This window comes from Aquila chrysaetos, chromosome 10, assembly GCF_900496995.4.
Source record: "Aquila chrysaetos chrysaetos chromosome 10, bAquChr1.4, whole genome shotgun sequence".
In the NCBI taxonomy this organism is placed as follows: Eukaryota; Metazoa; Chordata; class Aves; order Accipitriformes; family Accipitridae; genus Aquila; species Aquila chrysaetos.
In genome coordinates this window covers 43,823,129-43,845,581 of record NC_044013.1, presented here as the reverse complement: position 1 = coordinate 43,845,581, position 22,453 = coordinate 43,823,129, and the positions used below count along the sequence as shown (strand labels likewise).

Sequence of the window (22,453 nt, the reverse complement as noted above, 5' to 3'; positions counted from 1 at the left end):
GAATGAACACTCTTAGTACTACTGAACAGAGCTTGTGAGTGCAGTAACTAGAATTCAGTAAACAAGAGTTTCCCAATTTTACCAACAGAAGTGACTGTCAGCAGATCGATTTTGTACCTTGACATTTGCAGAGAAACGGTTTTATGTTATGACAACAGTATGTGCTACAGTAATCTCCACTGTCCCGTTAAGATGGGGGGGGGGGGGTGTCCCTTGTGTGTTACATACCATCCTAAGAGATGGACAACTTCTATTACCATTAGAAGATGCTGCACCCACAGCTCATGCCATGGTCTTATTTGATATATTGGAAATTATCCCAGATACGAGAATAGATCTGAAGACAATTTCTAGAAAGCTTTACAGATCTCTGGTGTTTACTGGAAACCCTGCAATGCAAAAGAACTTAAAGAAAGCTGTCAGCAACCGTCAGGTATAAGGCTGTGTGGTTCCCTCAGTAATGCAAAGACCTCATGCTCATTTACATGGGTCAGCTGTTGCACACCTTTGGTGACACATCCTTGGTGACACCAAAGTGCTTTGACATGGGCACCAGTTAATTTACGTGTCCTGTAAGACATTTGTGCATTGCCAAAATGGAGCAAAACCATCAGTGTAGGTTGATGCAAGTTACAGCTCTGTAAGCAAACAAGGTGTACAGACTATTTTCCTCATATGCAGATTTCCCTGCAAAAGGGTGGGGTTCAGAAAAAATCAGAAAGGATAAGAATCTTATCAGTTACTAAACATGAAGGCATCTAACCAGAATAAGCCTAAAGCTTTCTTACAAAAATGACATTTTTCTCCCTGAAAGGTTCTTTTTGCTCACAGCTGACATCACAACCACCAGTATGTTGGGTAGTTTAGCTTTTTATGAGGGCAACCTGACATCAGCCTGACAGTGAGGACTAGCATAATGGAGATTGTAACTGGACAACGATAATTACCTGAACTAGACTATAGCTGGAGCACTGGAATGGCTCGCTTTTATGAAAATTACCCTCTGAACATAAAGCTGAAGTGGTCAGGAATTCTTACTGATGACTGCTGTTATGCAGAAGGCCTGTATGATTACTTAGCTTTGTAATACTGCAGTAAGATGTCACTATTGTTTCCCTTACCTGCAGAACATGCCAGTAGGCTGGGAGGAGGTTGGTGAGGGTAGGTCTCATTGTCCAGTCTGGGTCACTGAAATAGCAGCTCCGTAGACTGATGCTCCTGACTGGGATCTCCACTAGCAGGATCCTGGCTAGGTGATCATGCTTCATGATTCTTTCAAAGAAGAAGTTCACATTTAGTTTTGGGGCTCTCTTGGCCAAGTTTGCCCACGACATTCCCCAGACCACTTGCCCATGAGGATCATGGACATGACATTTGATATTCAAGGTACACAGGGAATGAGCACTATTCCACAGGATATCCAGCAGTTCATCAGAGATGCAGTTATAATTTAAAGACAGGATGACCAGGCTGCGGAACTTGGACATAGCTTGGTGAAACAAGGTGCTGCTGTAGACAGGAGGGTGGAGACTGAAGAAATCCTCAATATTGATTTCAGATACAAAGCTTTTATTTGTCAAGCAGCTCAGAGAATTCAGAAGCTCACAGCCTTCTTCCAAGGTTACTCTCGCACCTTTTAAGTTGAGATAATCAAGCTGTTTGCTCATTCTTTTCAGGAAGGTAGCTAAGTTCTTGATAAACTGAGCCCTGACCGCGTTTTTCCAGATCAAGCGGTCTAATTCCAGGTACTTGATGCTCAGGGATACTAGGCGACTGTTACACTTACCCAGGTGTGAAAGAAGACCTTTCATAGTGACTTGAAACTTTTGGGTAAAGGCAGTATTGTAAGGATTCGATAACTTGATCTCAAGGTGCTCCAAATACTTGCCAAATTTCTTGACATACCACAGTGCACTTTGAAGCTCCAATGTGTGTGCCCTTGATGGTCGGCCATAGAATGTGATGGTTCTCCTTCTCCAGAGGGATCCTGAATACATGGCACAACTCCATTTTTTACAGACCAAGGCAGCCCGAGATCTGTCCCTGTCATCTAACCAATGGAAGACATGCCTCAGGCAGACATCAGGTAGATGAGCCCAGGAGCTCTGCTCAGGTTCGCTGTTGTCTTCCATTGAGAAGACAGTTTTTCACTTCTCTGCCGGCTGTTGAGCCAAACCTAGATGAAGAATGCTGTGGGTAGATTTCTTGTCATTCCCAGCAGAACAGGCTCCCAAGCAAAGGGATGAAAGTTTGCTGCTTCACATTCAAAACCAACAATCTTTTCTTTGCCTCTGTACTCAAGCTGTCAGTGTCAAACAAGCTCTTGGGTCTAAACTATAGTCTAACCTAAATCAAAAGAAAAAAAACAATGTGTGAAGAACAAGCACAGTACAAGCACAGGACCCATCTTTTGACTTTTTGGCCTTCAGTCTAGCTAAACAGTGAAATGATATCAACTGCTGATACAGCAGCGACAGCCCCTAGAAACCTTTGGTTAGCATCAGCTGTAATTGATAATGGCTTCTGGCCTGATGCCTAGTGTCTGAAAGTATCCAGTGCTTTGGGCTGTACACATTTGAACAGTACCATTGGCGCAAAACTAGTGCAAATGACTTTTCTTATCCTTCGCGGGTACTGTTCCATGACAATCATCTGAGATAGTACCCTGCCATAGATTAAGGTGCAATCCCTGTTGAGAGTAATAAGCAATATGTAAGCTGCTCCATCACTCAGTTCAAGCAGGATGTTCAGTCATTGTGCTCCAATGGACAGGGAGAAAGCTGGCGAGTCAGACGACCAGCTGCGTAGTAGTAAAACACATAAATAAACAACCATAATGCAAGAAGTTACCAGTTCCACTCTCAAGGCTGGGCTGTGTAAGTATTCAGCTTCCTGTGCATTTTTCCAGCTCTCATAGTCTCCCTCCAGAGTTCAAGATTTGTTTCCTCTACCTCTGACCCCTCCCTCTGCAAAGTTCAGCCATTGCCATGGAGCAAAGAGGTGATGTTTGTGATGTCATGACAACTGAATTTATGCAAGGGCAAACAGTGAACAGAGCTGACTTGAGCCAAGTCATTTGGGCTAAAGTGAAGACAGTGAAAAGGAAAAGCAGACTTGTTTGGTAGTCAGGAAGTGAGAAATAACAGGCTACAATGTACAAGCCAGATGCAGGCTGTTACATCTTGTCTTGTCACTTTTCACAGACCAGATAAATGGATCAAGCAGCTAAGCAATAAACAGCCAAGGTGGCAAGTGATGCATCCTTTATCTTTTCAGCTCTGAATTGCAAATGTCAGCTGTGAAATGCAAACCACATCCCACTGGCATGTTAGGTGCTTGTTCTCATGAGGCCTTTTACAGGCTATTAGTTGGCTCTGCAAACAGGCAAAGGGCATGGAAAGCTAGTGTTCTGTTAGTACCTTTGCAGGGAGGCAAAAATTCAGAATGTATTTATTTCCCACCTCTATAGTGCACGTCTTATCATGTCCACTTGGTAAATCACTCCTTAGCTCTTGGGGATGAAACTGGAAAAACACCTAGTGATACTTTCTTATGATCTACCCCAAAATCAAGGCTTATTGGCTGACAGGACTACAAGAAGATGCAACTCGAAAGTACATGATGCCAATCTCCAAACAATCTACCTTTCCTCCTTTGCATGTGCTGTTCTGTTGGGTTACAAAGTTGAAATGGATGGAAACAACAGAGGCACTGTAAGAAGATGAAAACATGCAGATCCCTGAGAGTCTGTTTACAACTAGGAAGGCTCAGATAGTTCTATTTTAATTTTCTAAACAGGCACGAAAGGACAGGCTGACTGCCCAGTTCAGCTTCAGCCTGCTGCTTCCCTTTTGGCCTACGGTTCTTCTGTCACACATTATCTCTCTGCCTGTATGTGCTGTCTGTTCAATTAGCACCATGTCTATTGTTAGGGATTCCCCCTTCCCATCCAAAATGCCAGTCTAAACCCCCAGCTCTCAAGATAACCCTTAGAAACTGAGCATGTGGGTCTGATTACCACCTGACTCCACCTCTTGTATTTAGTACTCCCATCTCCCCCCCCAAGAGCTCTTTGCTTTGTAGAACTGTCATCTTTTAGAAGGTCTTTAGATGAATGACCCCATTTTGCCTGTCCAAAGATCTGAGCTAAGTCTTAAAATATGGTGGCTCAAGCTGCAGTTTGCCAGTGAGAGGAGCCTGAAACTTCCCCTATAGAGACAGCAGGCGGGGACGGGGACGGGGGGGAGCATAACACATCTGCAACTATCTGGAAGCCGTAAAGCCAATGGGCAGAGGAAAGCAGAACAGCATATAGGGGGGGGTAATACATAGAAACATGTCTATTAACAAGGGATATTTATTGAGCTATACTCGACCGTATTATAGTGTATGAATACAAGGGGGTGCAAACATCATCACATGGAACTTTTTTTAAACCATAGCTCTTAGAAACTTAAAGAAAGTATGTTCATAAGCCAGTGGTGGGACTCAAGAGGTATCCTGCAGTGTTACTGGGTTGGCTTTCCCATGGCTCTAAGACAAGACTTAGCTATGGAGGTATATGTATCTGTCAGTGCTGAGTTTAACTTGGCGGGGGGGGAGGGGGGGAAGGAGATGACAAAACCAAACCTTTGAGAAAAAAACAGAACCTGCTACAGGTCTTTCCAGAGCAATTTTTCAGGTAGAAGTGTTTTAAAGGTAAATGCTTTGCACGTCTTGTTTTCATCTCGGGTAGGATAGAAAAAAACAAACAAAAAAACCCCACGCCAAACAAACCACGTTCTGTGCACTCGGCCTTTCTTTGCTGCCCGATTTGCCACAGAGGACATCCCAGGTGGTTTCCAGTACAACAGTGCACTTACAGCAGCTGTCTCCTCCAGCAAGAGCTGCAGAAGCCGGTGGAGAAAAAGCAAGCAAACAAAAGCTTCTAAGACATCAGCTGTCAATTAATTACTAGAAGAAACAGGATCCGTGGCTTGGACACCCAAGTGGGCGACCCAACCTCTCGATCTTTTGGCTATTCCTGCCGACGTGGATCTCTAGGCCACAGGGTCGCAAAGGCCCCAGACCTGCGGGGCGGGGGCGGGCGCGGTCGCCACCACCTGCAGCTGTGCCGCGGGGGGGGGGGGGGGGGGGGGGGGGGGCACCTGCGACTCGTCGGGACGCACAGCTGCCGCCTCCCCGCGCCTCGACCTCCGCTCTACTCGCCGCCCCGCCCCCCCCCGCGGCACCCCGGCCGAGCGGCCGGTGCCGACGCGCAGGCGCCGAGCCCTCCAACGGCCGCCGCGCAGTGCGAGGGGCGCAGCCAATGGGGGCGGGCCGCGGCAGCGGCGCCAATCCGGGGAGCCGGAGCGGGCGGTGCCGCCGTTCAAACGCGGCGGCGGCGGCGCAGGCGTGAGCGGGCTGCCGCCGGGTGCGGTGAGGAGGGTCTCGGTCTCGGTCTCGGTCTCGGTCTCGGTCTCCTCCGTCGCCGTGAGTACAGCCCCGAGCAGCTGCCGGAGCGCCCCGGTCGCGGCCCGCGTTTCCTGGCCGCGCTGGAGGCCCCAGACGGTCTCCTCCGGCCTCGGCGTCGCCCCTCGCTGCTCGTTGCCTCGGCCGTCCCCGGCGGGCGAAGCTGATGCCGTCGGCCGGGCTTCGCCCTGCGCCGCCGCACCAGCTCCCGCGGGGCAGCACCGGCGCCGTTAGCCAGGCCGCAGCTCTCAGCGGCGAGTGCGGGGGACGCCGGCCGCGAGAGCGAAGTCCTGCCCCGGGGCCGCGGCCGTGCTACCGGCACGGGCCCGCCTCCGGCGGCTGGCGCGGGAGGTGCCCGTCCTCTGCCCCGGGCTGCAGCTGAGCCGGAGCGCCGGGCTGTGCGGCGCGGTGCTGGCGCGGGAACAGATAAGCGTAACCCTGGGACGGTAGCTGTTCCCTTCCGGGCAGTGTTTTCTAGCATAAATTAATCAACAGTTTATCAAAAGGAAGCCGGATAAGCCGTGAGCTAGTAGGAGAACTGACTGGCTGCCGCGTGCAGGAATGCATTAAAGGTGTTGATATCCCAAATGCCTTCATGAATACAAGATTTCAATAAGCCTTATTGCTTTCGGACACAAATCAGGACACTCGTGAGAGATGGAGACAAGTTGGGAGCGCAGAGAGAGTAAGGAGTATCAATAGGCTTTCCTAATATGTGGTATAATGATGGTAGAGACCTCCCAGCTTTTTTTATTAACAGTAATCTGCAATGAAATATTGGTAAAATTAATTCACTCTCAGTTCAGATTGCTACAGTATGTCTGCATTTCAATTGCTTTTTAGAAGTAATTCGCTAGCAGTATCCTAGCTTCATAGCTAGTGAAAATGAAGAAGTTAAACTATATATATGTTTAAATTGTCATATATCCTATAGATAACAGGCATAACTCAGGCAGAAGACAGTAGCAGCTGTGTAAAGTCATCTGGCAGTGGGAGGCTGGTCTGATGAACGAAGGCAAAAATTTGGGATATGAGACCTTAGTCTGAGACACCAACAAGAAACTTGTAGTTACCGAGCATTCCACCTTACAAGCTTGAGACTCACAGCTTACCAGGTCTGATGTCCAGTCCTGGAAATGCAATGTAAGACTTCTTCATGAACACGCACAGACCTAAATAGCTGTAGAAATCAATACTGTTCTCCTTCAAGCCTCCAAGTAAAAGTCTGCTCAGCTCTGATTTTGTGGTTTCAGGCAAATGTAACTGAAAATATTGTATAACAATTTCCATTTCTCCTTTTCTGGACTGCTCTGTACCTTGCTCTGTCTAATTCTTGTTCTCATTCTGACTGTTTTAGAAATAAGGTTGACCAAGAACTGGAACAAGATGGTATCTGTGCTCCAAAATGTCAAGGCAACAATGGCCTGGCGGAAACACCAGCTCCTAGCTGACTTTGATGAGAATGAGAGCCCTGTACCCAACGAATTCAAGAGAAGGGCTTCTCTGAGTTCTCTCAGTACCATCCGCATGTCTGTAAGGAAGCGAGCACCATTAAAGCAAGTAGAATTGAATTTTCCTAAGACCCCAACTTGGGAAAGCCTGGAAGCAAGACAGAAGTGCCAAACTCTTCAGAGTATTAAAAGAACGGCAAAAAATGCTTTTGGAACAGTGTCCCAGGTACTTTGCCTTTGCAGTGGAGTGTGGATGGAGTTTAGTTTTTGCTTCAACTTCAGTACTAAGATTTCTGGAGTCTGTACAGAATGCTGTATTCCAGAGGGTTTATCCCACACCCTTGCACACCATAATGGTTGTCTCATAGCTACTAACTAGTAAAATCTTTAATATCCCTGCTAAAGTACAGACAGGCAAATTATGGATCTGGCAGAATAGGGAGGAAGGTACAAAGAAGAAACATGAGATGTAGTTTCATCAAAACTTTTATTTTGTTACTAAATAAATGCTTTTCCCCTACTGTATTTCCTCATGTATGACAGAGCAGCCTTTATGAGGAAGGAAGGTGGGTAAAAGACTGCCATTGCTTGCAAAAAATTTTTTCTGAGAAATGTGTAGCACTTTGGATTTATTTTTTTCACTCCTTCTCCTGTACCCATATTATTTATTAGCATGTTCTTCATTATAGTCAATCTAAATTTGGACTGACAAAAACTGCTAGATGGTAGCAGGGTAGCAACTAGAGCTTGCACTTCCCTTTGGTGGAGACCTGATTTTAACCACATCAATTATATGTTAGGGAGCCTGGGTCTTTCCTGTATAAGAGCAGCAGGAGCTCTGTTCCAACACCTGCTGAAGTCCCTGACAAGTTCCAAGGATTGGGGGAGCAAATGACTCCTCCAATGCAAATGGGTACAGGGGGTTGAGAAGCATTCATGCTAGACTAAACCTGATATGAGAATGAAAGCTAGGGATTCAGCTCAGATGTTCCTTGTCTTTCTGGTTCCAAACTCTAGGCTAATTGAGTTCATTTAGCATGACATGTCTGTCTAATGCTTCTTTCAGAAAATACAGAAGTCTTGCCAAAGCCCAGAAGACTTGATGGTGACCTTTCCAGCTGAATCCATCAGCAGAAGCCGTGCAACCAGTTCTACCAAGAAAACAAGTACTACACCTCGAACTGCTTGCCCTAAGAAGATCATTACTCCAGCAGCCAGTTCCAAAGGCACCCCAAGATCCAGCAAAAGAGCCTTGCTCGGGCCACCAAGGGTGTCACAACACAGAAAATGGAGGGGTTTCTCATCCTGGCTTGGTAAAGATGCTGTCTCTCTCCGGAGATCAAGAAGAGCAGCAGCACTGAAGAGCCCTTATTCATCACCTGTTCCTGCCAGCAGAAAGATGTAAGCCACATTCTTCTGTAAACCTTCTTTCTTTCTTTTTTAATTACCGTGATTAGAGTATGTTGTAAGGTAAAAGGCAAGATATGAAGTTTGCTATCCTATTCCCCTGAAAGGGTGTGCTCTTCGAATAGTTAAGAGAGTAGTTACAGGTCCCTGTATAGACAGGGACTGAGCACTGCATAAAGCTGAAACATGAAACTTAATTTTGTGCTGTGACAAGAACTTTTAAAAAGTCATTCTCCCACTGGGTAAGTTTACACCATGTTTCTCAGCACCAGTCCCCATCAAATACTAGAGACATATCCAAGTTCTTTGCTGATGCCCTTCTGGTAAAGAAAAATGCTTCCAATGCATCTCACTCCTACTTAGCTCTTAACTCTTCCAAAGCTGCTATTGGTATTGCAAAGATACCTGGAATTGCCTCGCTTATGCTGAGCTCTTTATAAAGAGTAGATAGATTCTTGCCTTGAAGATTTAACACAAATTAGATAAAGGGTTGTGAGCTAGGGAAATACTTCATAATGCGCACATAGGTTTTTGTTTTGGTCAAAGTCACATGAGAAATGTCAAGCTAGAAGCTGAATCCAAGCCTCATGAATCTGAACCCAGTATTTGAATTGGAAGATAGCTGTCTTTGGCATGAATGGAGATGTGAAGCAATTGGGTCACTGGACTTAAGAGCGTGATTGCTACAGCCCTAAACTTCTCTAGATAAAGTCTGGAGGTAACTAGAGTTGTTACTGCAGGATAGAGGCTTGGGTAATGTCACCTAGTCAGTCTGTCCTGTTTGATCTTTAGTAATGACCATTCTGTTTGCAGAGAGTTTGACTGCGAGTTGGAGCTGGTCTCCTCAGGGATTTGTCAATTGAAGCGTATCTCCCAGGCATTTGATGATGCCATTGTGCAAGAGGAAAGGTAAATACCACTAACTGTCCCTCCACTTTCAGCAACAGGTTACCTCTGTTGTGGCTTAATCCCAGCTGGCAACTAAACACCACACAGCCACTTGCTCAGTCCCCCTGCCCAGTGGGATGGGGGAAAGAATCAGAAAAAAAAATAGAAGTCATGGGCTGAGATAAAGACAGTTTAATAGGATGGTAAAGGAAGAAAATAATAATAATGGTAATAATAATAAAATAATTAGAATATACAAAACAAGTGATGCACAGTGCAATTGCTCACTACTTGCTGACCGATGCCCAGTTAGTTCCTGAGCGATTCTGCACCCCTGCCCCAGGTCAACTCCCCCCAGCTTATATACTAGGCGTGATGTCACATGGTATGGAATACCCCTTTGGCCAGTTTGGGTCAGCTGTCCTGGCTGTGTCCCCTCCCAACTTCTTGTGCCCCTCCAGCCTTCCTGCTGGCTGGGCATGAGAAGCTGAAAAACCCTTGACTTAGCACAAACACTACTTAGCAACAACTGAAAACATCAGTGTGTTATCAACATTCTTCTCATACTAAATCCAAAACATAACACTATACCAGCTACTAGGAGGAAAGTGAACTCTATCCCAGCCGAAACCAGGACAACCTCCCACTCGGACATTACCAATTGCAGGCTAAGTGATCCTTGTAACTCAGGATCAGGAATAGTTGCAGAACTTTCTCAGCTGTAATGTAGCAGGGCCTTTCTTCAAGATACCTGTGCAGATTAAATCTGTAATTGGACTTGCAGCTTCTAAAACCTGTCAAATGCTCTCCTTGTCTTCAGGTTTCTTGCTGTGGAAGTCATATTTTTCCCAGCAAGAGCCTACCTTTCATCTTGTGTGAGAGCAGTACCTCCCTGCCTCTGTCTAAAAGAGGTGCCAGTCCAGGCTGGGGGAGGCAGGGAACAGGGGGATCCCCATTGCACTGACACTGTCATTAGTACCTGCACATTTCTAAGAAAATCCTTTTATTAGGTACCATTACATTAACAAATAGTCCATGGTACCCATAACTCAAAAACTTAAGAGGATGCAGAAATGTCTTATACAACACCTTGGTTAATCCATGAGGTGGTAGGCTTCTGTGTTTGTAAAGGTTATGTCATTCTGAGTTAGACATATTAAGACAGTAAAACTAAAGGTCAGAAGTCTTGCCACAGGACAATTCCCTAAACGTCTTCCTCTCTTAGAACACATGATGATTCTATGTTGAGTAATTAAATGTCCAGCACCTAAAATCCTTGAGAGAGGGCTTAGTATTAAGTACTTTTATCTAGAAAAAGGTAAGGGCTTAAAGTCCTATGTGTTTCCAAAAATTCAATTTTTACCAATGGGACCATTTCTAGGTAACTATAGGTTAAATCTTGTATTAAGTTAATGTTCATATCCATTGAAAGTTCACTACATCTCACTCCTAATATTCTCCCATCTGTTAGTGATATGACAGTTTCTCTCATTCGTAACTGAAGATAGTATCAACCAGGTAAAGTAGTTGTTCACTTACCTTGTCTATATCTGCATGCACCTCTGGGGAGAAAACCTGCTGTTTGGAGACAGAAAGGCTTATTAACTCATGCTTCTTTAAAGTATTACTATGCGGAACCACAGGGTTCTTCCCTCATATTCACTGTGGCTGTCTGCTACAGCAGATCATTGTGCAGTTGTAAAACTTCGCCTTTATATTGTGGATTAGTGAGACCTTGTGGGTTCGCAATGAACTGTAAGTTGGGCTTCTATGCAAACAGCAGGTTTTCTCACCCCAGACCAGAAAACTACTGGTACTAATGTCTTTGTCACTTGACCTCAGTTCTCACTGATTACTAATGAAGATCACAAAGCATGACAGAACAAACTACCACCCTGAGCTGTCTAATTTTACAGCCTTTCTTTTCCATCCCTAGCATTGTCTTAGCAGTTAAGATGATGCTATCACAATAACAGCAGTTGATACCTGTATTGCTGGCATTTTTAAACACAGCAATTGTACCTAAATGGATGGGAACAGGAGTTCTTTGCTGTAAGTTTCTAAACATCACTTCCAGTGTCAATTCATTGAACCATTACCAGGTAAATGCCTTATTACCTTCACTGAGATCTGTATTGTGACATTAATATCTTCACCTATTGTGCTGGAAGTGTTCCTTTTGTTAAAGTTACACCCTGAATACTATGTCCTATTTTAGCAACAAAGACAGGTATAAGACATTGATTGCTGTAACTTTTCAGGAAAAAAGAGAGCAGTTTCAAATGCTTAACTGAAGCTTTAAACAGTGATGCGTACTGCTTCCACTATGCAATTTGGTCCAGTTCTCCTGCCTGCTCTGTCACTGGCTCATTTGTAGGTTGCCTACTGGAATAATTGTGAAATAAACTTTTTTGGAGGTGCCCTTACAGTCTTGCATGTGACTTTCTGTCCTGGTATTCAATTACCATGAGTTTTAGTCTTACAGCTCCCTCTTCATCTTTTCTGTGATGAAACAAACCCTGATCTCAAACTGCTTATAGTTGCCAGCTCCATGCATTGTTCTAATGTTTTTCATTTTAATGAATTAGATTATATCACAAGAAATGCTCCTGTTGCTAGTTAAAGTATTGCAGTACTTAATTTGTGTACTGCCATTTATGCTCACTGAAGGTAACAAAAATATTTTCTTGCTAGTGTTTACAACTGTTATGCAGTGAAAGTATACAGGTTCCAGACCTCCTCCTTGCTCCCATCTAACAGTTTTCCAGCAATTTGTGTGACAACTGGTTAATTAACCTTACTGACTTCATGCTGCTAATGGCAGTCTTGTTCTTCTGCAGGCAACATGCAATATCAAACTACTACTATCTAATGGCACAAAACTTACAGTCTGCATGTCGATCTGAGAAACTTTTTCAAGCTATCCGAAGGCAAACAAAGAAACTCCATCAAGCACTTGGTACCTAGACAGAGATGGCTGTAACTGTTGTTAGTTTATGAGCATAGATAAAGGAGAGCTCTGTGTAGCACATGAAAGGGTGCACTCTATACATTGAACAAGCCATTCCATTTTATAATCTTTCTTGACAAAGCAGCTCAGGACTTCCTTTCCTTTGCTTTCTCTTCTTAAGTGAACAGGAGAATCAAAATTATACCACAGTGTATTATCTCCTGCTGAGACAAGGGACCATCTTGAATGTGACTTTTATAAGGCAGTAAGTACTTTGAAACTTGTTGAACTGACCAATAGGAATGGCCAGAGCAAGGGCCACAGACTTATGAAGTGTGATCATAGGTAATAGTAGTATTTAGAGTGGTATCCAATTGCCACGGGTTTTAGTATGAGTACTTTGCATACTAAAAGTACTGGTCCATTATTCTGAAAGCCTAACAATTTTTTTTCTATATACAAACAAACCAAAAGTTAAGCATCATGTTTAACTGGAAGTTAATGAAACAGCAGTGGCTTGTTTGAGTTCTGACCACAACTGCCATTCCAAGGCAACAGGTTTCTGTGGAGTCACTCACACTACAACAGAGGAGCCACATTAGGACTTGAATTCATGGCCTTAAGGATTGCTATTAGATTAGCCTAACTGATCCTGTGTTAAGTAATTGGGCTCCAGACAAATCAGAGCAACTTTATGTCATTTCTTGCTGCTGCTTTAAATAGCATCTTGGCAGTTGAGTTAAACATTGCTTTTGTACTACAATATCTGTCTTTTAGTTATACACAGAAATTGGTTACTACAATTATTGTAACCTCTTATAACTACTGTTATTAGCTAGTATCACAGTGCAGGCATTTGATGAAGTATACTAAGTGTTTGATGCCTGTATTTTGCCTCTAATTACTTTTTTAAAAAAAGTAATGTTCATTTGATAAGCCTTTTTTGGTAGGTGATTCACTTTAACAAAGTTTAGTCTCAAACTAAAGCACAGATTTCTCAAGCTCTAGAATTCACCAGGGCTGTTTTCCATGGCAGCAGCTTTGTGCAGGCTTCTCAGATTACATTCACTCTAAGATGAACCTTCAAACAAGACTGATTTGGGAAACTTTGTTCTCCTTGATAATTTTTAAGATGCACATGTAATTTAGTAAAAGTGGAACTAACTAAAATTTTAATGGTATTAAGTATAAATATGGGAAGCAGTCATATCCAAGTCTGATTCATGTGTAAGTAGTGATTTTAAACTTGCTCCTGATTATTTTTTTTCTTGTCAAACTAAATTGTTTTAAAATATTGAAACAGTTAATGAGGCCTTGAAACATGAAAACAACTATGACTTCCAGGCTTTCATATGACTGAGAGTTTTAGCTTGTGTTATTTCTTGATGTAGTTTTTGTGTGTGTGTTTTGTTGTGGTTTTGCTTTTTTTTTTTTTTAACCACCTTTCTATATGGAACAGTAGCTTGAAGTTATTCTTTGTATGTACTGAAACTACTTCTATAAAGCTTTCACAAAGATGGTGTCTCATTACTGAAAAATTCTTATATGACTCTTCAAAAGGAAGGAGGGTTGGAGTTTTGTGAAAAGTCAACCTCCGATCTGAGTATCATTTCAGATAGTCAGATGTATTAAACAGCCTCTCTTTATACTGTTTCCGCTGGCTACTAGGACATGTACAATGATGATCTAATACTTCCCCCATCACTTCTAAGAAAAATCAGTGACACTGTTTGCTTAAAGGCAAAGAAGGTTTTATTTAAGTGACTAATCTGCTATAAGATTTTAAAAACCAGCTCACATCAAAATCTATACCAGTTGTAGAAATCTTACTCCTTATTTCATATTAAGAAATTCATTATTGTACATTTTTTGAATCTTTACAAGGCAGCCATAAGAAATATAAACATTTGTCACCAGATACAACCTTCTCACTGACAAATAATATTTAAAAGTATGCACTTAATAGAACTGTAGACTGAAAGAACATGTACAATTTCAAGTTTCCTTGTATGAATTCAGTTCTAAGTAGACTGCTCCCTTCCCTCCCTCACAAATAAAAAAATAAATTTTATGCAGGAGGCTTGGGGTTCTGCAAGAGGACTGCCATTCTGGGCCCTACACCAGTCCTCCCCAAGTAACCTTATCTTTAAAGCTTGCAATCTGTGAATTATGTTTCAATGCTGTAATCTCTGGTATACCATTTCCCAGCATGTCACAGTAAACCTGCCCCTCTCTCTCTTCCCCCCATAAGTTCTGTACATCCTTACAAATGAGAAATGAACTGTTAAATTTGTTTCATGTTCCCCCATCCCCCACAGTTATATCCACTTTCAAAGGTAGCTTATTGAGATAAATACAAATAGAGGGTAAAATGTAATCCCCTTACCTTGGGCTTGAACTAATATGAGGGAAAGAGGAAATACCAACACCTGACTTCAATTCCAGAGTCCATGGCACAGGATTCTAGCTGCTCCAGGCCCTTTCTTATTTCTGAAAAAAAGAGCTCTTTTCATCCCAAAAAATGTGTTATTACCTCCATTTTTCACGGGGCACTGAGTTTAGGATCATCTGTAGGAACCTATATTTACACTTGAGTGATTAAAGATCATGGAAGTCAAATTACCTTGTTACACCCACAATTTCTGCTGAAGCTATGAACACGGACCGTGAGGAATCATTGCTCTTAGAGAAGCTGAGGAGGTTAAGTTGGAAAATTTTGTGTTTATAGGAATTCTATCCTGTACCAGCTCCAGATGAGGATGGAAAGTGCCACTTTCTCCCCTGCATGCCTGAAATGAACAATTCAATGCAGAAATCTTGAGTTCAGATCCCACATTTCAAGCTCTAATCAGAAAAATGATGAAATTGCAGTGTAAAATCTTGTCTCCATTATTAAGCCAATCAGCTTATTAAAAAGGTGTCCATACTCCAATCATCTAGTACTTTTATGATGTACTCACCTTTTCGGTGGCTTAGATGCAAGAGGGGGGAAAAAAACCTGTGGAAAATCCTATTTGTTCAGTAACAATTGTTGCACTTGCTTACAAATTTTAAAAACTGAAAATACCTATTGATTTCATGTATTATTAAAAATGCTTATAAACAAACTTTTTAGCAATTTTAAGACAGGAAACTATAGAAAGATGGAAATGCTTTTTTTCCCTTCTAAATTTATTCTGTGAAGTACATGATGATACTATAAATCTAAGTATTGGGAATTTGCTTAAATACACACATTAGTAGTGCCCTGACCTAAAGACTCCAATATATAAATGGTACAACATAATGGCAAACAAAGGCTATTTTGCAGAATAGTGGAGCTTCCAGTTAAAGTGTCATTGTTCTGCTTATTTTAATAGTAGATTAAGGTGTGTCTTTTTTTTTTTCTCTAGTTTACTGATAATTCCACTTCTACATAACCAGTGAAAGTTTTAACTCTGTTTAGAAGCAACTTCCCTAGGTACTAGAGGAACAGGTGAAGTAATTTCTAAGAATTAAGACTCTATTTTCATGTAAACAAATCAAAATGGCAGCTCTCAGGAACCCCAATGAACAAGAAGGAATTAACAATGCCATGTCATTTTTACACCTAACAAAATTTTATGCTGAATAGATATAAACCATGCCACAAAACTAAACAGGAGTACTTTGGTCAAGCAAGAATCTGTTCCAAGAGCACTAGTGTATGCAAACACTTTAGAAAAAAAAAAGGTTATTCAAAATAAGCATATTTGGATCAACATCACTATTCAGGTCTGTGGAATATTCTGCACTCTTTACACAATTATATCTTTTTTCAAACTTAGCTAACTAGACAACAAAAACAAATAAACAGCCATTGTTGTAGGTTTTTTTTAAAGTATATTGGTTAGAAATTTGCTGTGAAAGCAGAACCAAAACTTCACTTAAGGTGTCTTCCAGTAGCTACACACACATACACACACACACACACAAAACCAAAACACCACAGTTGTGAAGGTGTGTTTTCACAATATCTCAGATAAATCTACCACTGCTATTAATCACAGCCATTTTTTTACAGTAATTTAAAACTGGACCCATATCAACAGGGCAAAGAAGTAAATGCTTCCAACTGTGGCCTACTTTGCACTGACTTGTACTGCTGCCTTAGCACCCACTGGAATAACAGTTTTGTGTTTTACAGTTTCACTTATGCTTCCTCCATTCAGCAGGTTAAAAGAATGTGCTTTTCTGTAACAGACTGGAGGCACTAAAGGTGCTGAAACGGCTGATGAGTCTAACTTGTGTTCCTTGGGCACCCACCATTCCCACCTGACTTCTCTGTCCCTTTTCCCTTCTGTGTATGCTTTAACACTTCCATAGCCTATAAATTTTTAATTAAGTGCAGACTGCAGAGACTGCAGCAATGAGAACCTGCAATCAGAGAATAAGACTGTAGGATCAAGCCTCAGCAAATGGCCTGCTTAGGAGGACTGATAATCCTGTGAAAGCACAAGTAAAACTGAAATCAAATAGCAAACTGCACACCCATGAACCACTGCGTGTAGTTTCATGTGGAAAAAGTGCGTAACTAAAATTCTGACCAGAAGGAAATGTTTTAAGAGAAAACACAACTGAAAAATTATGCTATAAAACTAGTGATTCATCAGACAAACCTCAGGGATTGCCCCAAGCATAGCTGGGGGAAAAAAAAGTTAGCGGTTCAACATGCATAAAGTCCCCAGCCACTGCCACAGTATTTTTTGAACTGCCTGCCAGCCTAGTTGTGACATGTCTAAAATCACACTCATCTTGTTCATACTCTCAGCTCCAGCAGAAGTTGTTTTACCCTTTTAGCGGCAACTGGCTAGTGCTTTCAAAACAAATGCATCTGGCATCTGATGTTTCAGAAGATCAGCTCCTAATTAACATGAAGCCTTAAGCTCCAAGCTAATGCCTGTATCACGGTTTGCCAAAGTGCTCAGCTGGAGGCATGTGATCAGGAGATAAACCATTCTATCCCTGAGCAATAAGTAGTGTTGTACCTATGCAAAGGCCACATGAACTCACATATATTCTAGGAAACGAAGTTAGGGAAAATGTTTTCAGCTTGATTTCAATACCATGTGTAGACACTTTGAAATTGTTACCACTCTAAATCATGCACGCACACTAGCATTTGTTTTACTACTATTAGCTCATAATATTCTTAAGAGAAGCCAGCACAGTGACTACCGTGCAAGTGACCCAGTTATTAATACACAAAATCAGAGTTTTCATGACAAGGTACCCTGCAAAATGTCATTGTGTCTGCAAGAGTAAAAGACAGACCTTAACAACCTAGATTTCTCTAGCCTTGTGCTCAGACACTAGTTCCTTTAATACCGTCACAGAATTACACAAGATCCCTCTTTTGAAAGGAAGTAGGCCTTTCTACTACAGCAACTTAAAATGAAAAATAGATTTTGGAGTCTCTTGGATGATAGAGGTAGATGGCTAAAGCAACATTAGCTTTGAACTTTGCAGCAGGAACAGTGACTGCTATCAGGAGACATGCTCCACAACACCCAGTGCTTAAAAAGAACTTTGCAATCAATGTTGCTTCTAGGTGCCCTCAGCAAATTTAAAGTCTGCCTAGTGAGTTCCTCCCCCACAAACCTTGGATTCCCATGCCTATTTAAGACTAACAAGCCGGAGCATGCTAACAGTGAACTGACTGGAGGGAGATGGAGTCTGCTGTACTTGTGCAATCTCCTCCTAGCTGCAGAGGACAGGAGAAGAAATGGACTATGTGATTAGAATTAATACACACAGCGGGCCAAGATGGAACACAGAATAATTCCTCCAAGTTTGTGGGTTAAAGAACTAGGTGTGATACTACTGGGAAGGCATTTGTAAACCTGAAGACTGCTTCATTGTAGTTTGTGGATATCTTTCATTTAGCTTTTGTAGCTGGCTGACTTGGCAACAGAGCATAAAAACCCAGCCCCCTGTAATGTAGTTAGCTGCTCCCAATTAGTGTGAGCTACCAAACATTTAACATCTTTCCTAAATCTCCAGTGAAGATTACCGCTTCCCTTAAAGGAAGCATTATAAAAAACAAATTACTGATGTGCCAGAGATCTTTCAGGAAGTTTGAAATAGGTAACTGACAATCTTGCCAAGTAATGTCTAAAAAAAATAAATTAAAGATCTCCATTTATAAGCTACTTTGCTGCCTTTTAAGGCAAAAGCCACATTACTATGCCCTTCAAAAAGCACACTGAAACTTTTGGGTGAATAGGGAGTATAGTCTTAGGCTTAGTTCTGCACTGTCTTAATAGTTTTCCATTGCATTTCTTGTTTGCTTTGCATGTCAACTTTCAAAATCATTAACCAAAAACTTGTTGAGAGACTGGTCTAGCTACAGACTAGGAAAACCTAAAAGTAAGGGCGGGGGGAAGGCATGACACCCTTTCCACCCCAACTTCCTGAAATTAAAAACAAACAAACAAACCAACCAACCAACCTGAAAAAGAAATCTACTGACTTCAAGCTTTCTCAGTGTCAATAGTCTGGTTTTAACTTTTAAAGAAAAGTTTTTTTATGTGCACTTGTAACTTCACTGCAGATTTTAAAACATGCTTCAGTTCAGTCATGAAAGTTCTCTTGGTGAATTTAGTGCAGTGGAAGTATCTGCATGAAGAATCTGCAAACTGCTACTATGTTAAACTAACTACAACACTTCAGAAATATTACCACTTAGGGAAAAATTCACACATTTTACTTCTACCAAGTTCATTGAGAGATCCAAGAGAAATTTAAACCAGTAGGAGAACATCTATTTGGCATCTGTAATTTGGCATGTCCGTTCTTTAAAGCTCAAATGCTGTAATTCTGAATGCTACACGTTGTCTTAACACAGCAGTTGCTATATAGCATGAGAAGGTAAACAATTTACCCATAGGAATTCCATTACTTTTTTCCTCCTCCAGTGTAAAGATTCTAGTTAGAATAATGAAAAAAGTGATTGCTCTGAAGTTTGCAGATCCCTTAGTAAAAGGGCTCCCTTTAGTTTACCATCTCGGGATCTGTCTCTCGGACTGAGATGGTCAGAGCCATCTCCTTACTCAGAGTAGTCTACACATTTTGCACTGTCACCAAGTTCCACAAAACAATGTGATCTTTGTACACTTGCACATTACTTTGTATACAGCAACACTAACTGCTTCAAACTGTGGCAGACACATTTATTTCTAACATGAAGCTTTTATGATTGGTTCATAAGTGGAGTTCTCCCATTTACTTGATGTCCAGCACCTCACACAAACTCGAGTGCCCATGTTGGGGTCTGTTGACCAACACTGTAAGCTGAAAGGAAATCTTGGGTTTAAGGCACCCAAAAAGCATCTTGCTGTACAAATCCAGACCACCCATTATTGTAGTTCCCACCTCTGCTTCCCTTGCAAGTGTATCGCTTTATCGAAAGTGGAAACAGATACAACTATTTAAAGTGTAAACCTTCTCTGTAACCTATGGGACCTACTGTTTATACTGTTTCGGGTGCAGCTAGCTAGCTGATACCACAACCCCTCTTCTGAGTAAAATCAGCCTGTTACAGCTTTTTCTCTTATTGCACATTTTATTGTATCTGTTGTAAAAAATAACCAAAGATATTTCCTGTTGCTTTGATGTTATAAGCACTTGCGATAGTTTTAGATTGTTTTAAAATTTCCCAATAAACATGTCAAGAGGAACAGACTGGTGGTTCCCCAATTGGTGTAAGAAGGCAGATTCCAGAGCAGGGAAGACTCCGAGGTACAGGTTCCCCTCTACGACTCTTAGTTTGAAGCTGCCTAAATATTATCTTTGAGGCATGCCTACAAGTTTAATTGGGTGCACCCAAGATCTATATTCTCAAGCTTCCTAGGGGACAGATTCAAATTTGTGAACTCCACCTCGAACCCAAGCAATGGAGGGCAAATGCCTGTCATGATCTTTGTCTGATTCAGGCTGGCTCTGGGCACGCTCTGGCTTGGGGTTCGAAGAAGGTGGGTCAGGTTGCTGTACAGACATAGTCCTGCGGAGATGGTTTCTCTTGCGCAAGAACTCAGGTTGGGAGTGGAGGCCAAAGCTGCCTTTTCTCAAGATCATCCGAGAGTTGTTCTTTTTGGGTCGTGAATGGAGACTGAACTCCAGCGAGGCCAAGTGGGCTGCATAACCTTCACTGAGGAACTGAAATAGGAAGGAAAGAAAGGGAGTGACAAATTACTGCTGCCTCAACCTATGAGTTCTACGAGGAATTAAGTTCCTATCTTTGGCATCCCAGTTAGATCCCTACAGAGTACTAATACTCCTCTCCCCTCACTGTTTTTTTTCAGTGACCTGTTCCATTTTGTCATTCAGCAATATGCGATGCATGCACTTACAGATACAACCTATGACCACTCAATTCTCTTTCCTATTCACCCTGCCAGAAAATGCCTCTGAAATCAAAAATGCCCTTCTTTCTTTGAAACATTGTCTCTGCTCTTTATCTTTTCTGTGTGTGTGTGTGTGTGTGTGTGTGTGTGTGTGTTTGCACATGCATTCACACACGTGCATTTCCTTGCTCCCCCTAGGACTTCCTGATTGAGTAGCAAGAGTTACTTACTTGACACTGTGCCTGGTATTTCTTTGTTGATCGTCCAACTATGTAGATCTGGGATGGCGACAGAGCCAAGACATTGTACACAGAAATATCCTTCATGGAACCATATGCGGCACAGATTTTGATGTGGCACTGAAACAAATATTACTTCCAAAGTGAACGCTCTATTGAACACTACACACTACAAGGATGGCACTTGTTTTGCAATGAAGCAGCCGATGAGTTCATAGTTAACAACCTCATTCTGTAAACCACAGAAAGCTAAATCTGTCTGCCTGCATGCCAGCAACAACTACAGATATGCACATAGGGCAGAACAAGCAGCTTATATATTTGTCATGCCAGGAGGCCCTTTTGGATGTTTTATCAACCTTCCTTGCTCTTTAAAAAGTGAGAAAAGAAATGATAAATGGCAAAAAAGACTTTGTGATGGCCAGTGAGATTTACTGTTCAAAAGGAAGAGAGAACTCTAACTTCACTGGATGATATTCTCTAGAAAAAGTTTTAAGGCTATAAACAGGTTTCTAGTACCTCTTGCATGAGATTCCGGAGAAAAATGGTCTTTTGTCGCAGTGGGTCATGAACAAGTCCATCTGAGAAGAAGATCATCCCTTGTGGAAAGTTGTGTTGAGACAACCATGAAACCACACGCTGTTTTTGCATATCTGGACGGCCAGTAATATAGATAATCAGATATCCCAGGTCCTGCCAATGCCTGTCAGAAACAGCAGGTAAATTATGTAGGTGCAGAAAGAGAATACCCAGCATTTTTTTGCTTAGCACAGACCCAGTTGGAAGTCGAACGTTATCCTTCAACAAGTGGAAAGCAGCATGCCTAAGTCTCTGCTCCTATCGAGAAATTAAGTAATAATGTCTACATCTTGAGGGAGATGGAGGGAAGCAAGACAGATTCTTATACAATATGTTACATAAAATATGACAGCTATTTAAAAATGTACTTTGAATAGACCTTGCTACACATCAAGTCCTGCTATACCTTTGAAACCTTTAATGAGATTTCCTGCCATTTCAGCTGTAAGGAGTGGAAACCCTTGGAAACTGACATCCCTCCATTCCCATGCAAGTTCCAAAATGAGAGCTGTATTTCCCCATCCAGTGTAACATCAACAGACTTGCAAGAATGGATTAAAAGGCCTTTTAATTTTTCCTCCAAAAAAAGCTCTTGCATTCATGGCACTTGATATTTTTGAAGTAGATGCCCTTATTTGAAGTTAGCGAAACACAAAATATACTCTTTGCTCATCACAGTAGAATCATTATTAATTCACTGCACACACTTTAAGGCCATATTCCCAAGAAGCAAGTTTTAATCTTTAGGCAACTTAAACTACAAATTTCAAAGTAAACCACAGCATTCTAAGATTCCTCCAAAAATCAGGCAGACCTGATGTCCAAGCAAATACAGAAATATATCTGCAAAGCATCCTGGCCTTTAAAGAACTGTTGTTTATTTAGTAAAAAAACCTATTCTGCCCTTTTCCTTCCTATTGTGTTCAAACAGGAAAGCCAGAGATTTAGAGAGTGAAGGGTGCAAACCTCGCTTACCTGACAACATCAACAGCCCCAGCTCGGACTTTGGGGTCACTTCCCATAATTGAAACACTTGCTGCAAATGAACCGTCAATGCTGAATACAACACATTCCATTCCTCGGGGAAGCACAGTCAGGTAACTTGCAGCACTGCTCTGGTCCCCT

General features: G+C 42.0%; 3 protein-coding genes across 16 annotated transcripts in view; 1 reads left to right on the top strand and 2 right to left on the bottom strand.

Moving 5' to 3' along the window:
- The window catches only part of FBXO39 (F-box protein 39), a 20,426-nt gene extending 15,305 nt beyond the window's left edge, over positions 1-5,121 (bottom strand). For 2 of the 3 annotated variants that reach the window (XM_030027712.1, XM_030027714.1), the window contains exon 1: positions 1,122-2,612. In XM_030027712.1, coding sequence (XP_029883572.1) covers positions 1,122-2,132 — 1,011 coding nt within the window. In that variant the 5' untranslated portion in view covers positions 2,133-2,612. Of the gene's footprint in view, positions 1-1,121; positions 2,613-4,954 lie in introns of those variants that run through there. The other variant, XM_030027711.2, reaches the window with a different exon arrangement.
- PIMREG (PICALM interacting mitotic regulator) overlaps positions 1-22,340 on the top strand; it is a 24,316-nt gene extending 1,976 nt beyond the window's left edge. Inside the window, exons 2-6 of one of the 7 annotated variants that reach the window (XM_030027724.1) lie at positions 6,809-7,128; positions 7,969-8,303; positions 9,123-9,218; positions 10,669-10,715; positions 22,260-22,340. In XM_030027724.1, the coding sequence (XP_029883584.1) occupies positions 6,838-7,128; positions 7,969-8,303; positions 9,123-9,218; positions 10,669-10,699 (753 nt within the window). In that variant the 5' untranslated portion in view covers positions 6,809-6,837 and the 3' untranslated portion in view covers positions 10,700-10,715; positions 22,260-22,340. Of the gene's footprint in view, positions 1-5,290; positions 5,473-5,999; positions 6,595-6,808; positions 7,129-7,968; positions 8,304-9,122; positions 9,219-10,668; positions 10,716-11,133; positions 13,663-20,708; positions 20,893-22,259 lie in introns of those variants that run through there. The other 6 variants (XM_030027725.1, XM_030027722.2, XM_030027723.2 and 3 more) reach the window with 6 other exon arrangements.
- Positions 13,882-22,453, bottom strand: part of PITPNM3 (PITPNM family member 3) — a 139,874-nt gene continuing 131,302 nt past the window's right edge. For all 6 annotated transcript variants that reach the window (XM_041126770.1, XM_041126771.1, XM_030027704.1 and 3 more), the window contains 4 exons: positions 22,304-22,453; positions 21,269-21,452; positions 20,741-20,869; positions 13,882-20,322 (listed from right to left, as the gene is read on the bottom strand). In XM_041126770.1, coding sequence (XP_040982704.1) covers positions 20,014-20,322; positions 20,741-20,869; positions 21,269-21,452; positions 22,304-22,453 — 772 coding nt within the window. In that variant the 3' untranslated portion in view covers positions 13,882-20,013. The remainder of the gene's footprint in view (positions 20,323-20,740; positions 20,870-21,268; positions 21,453-22,303) is intronic.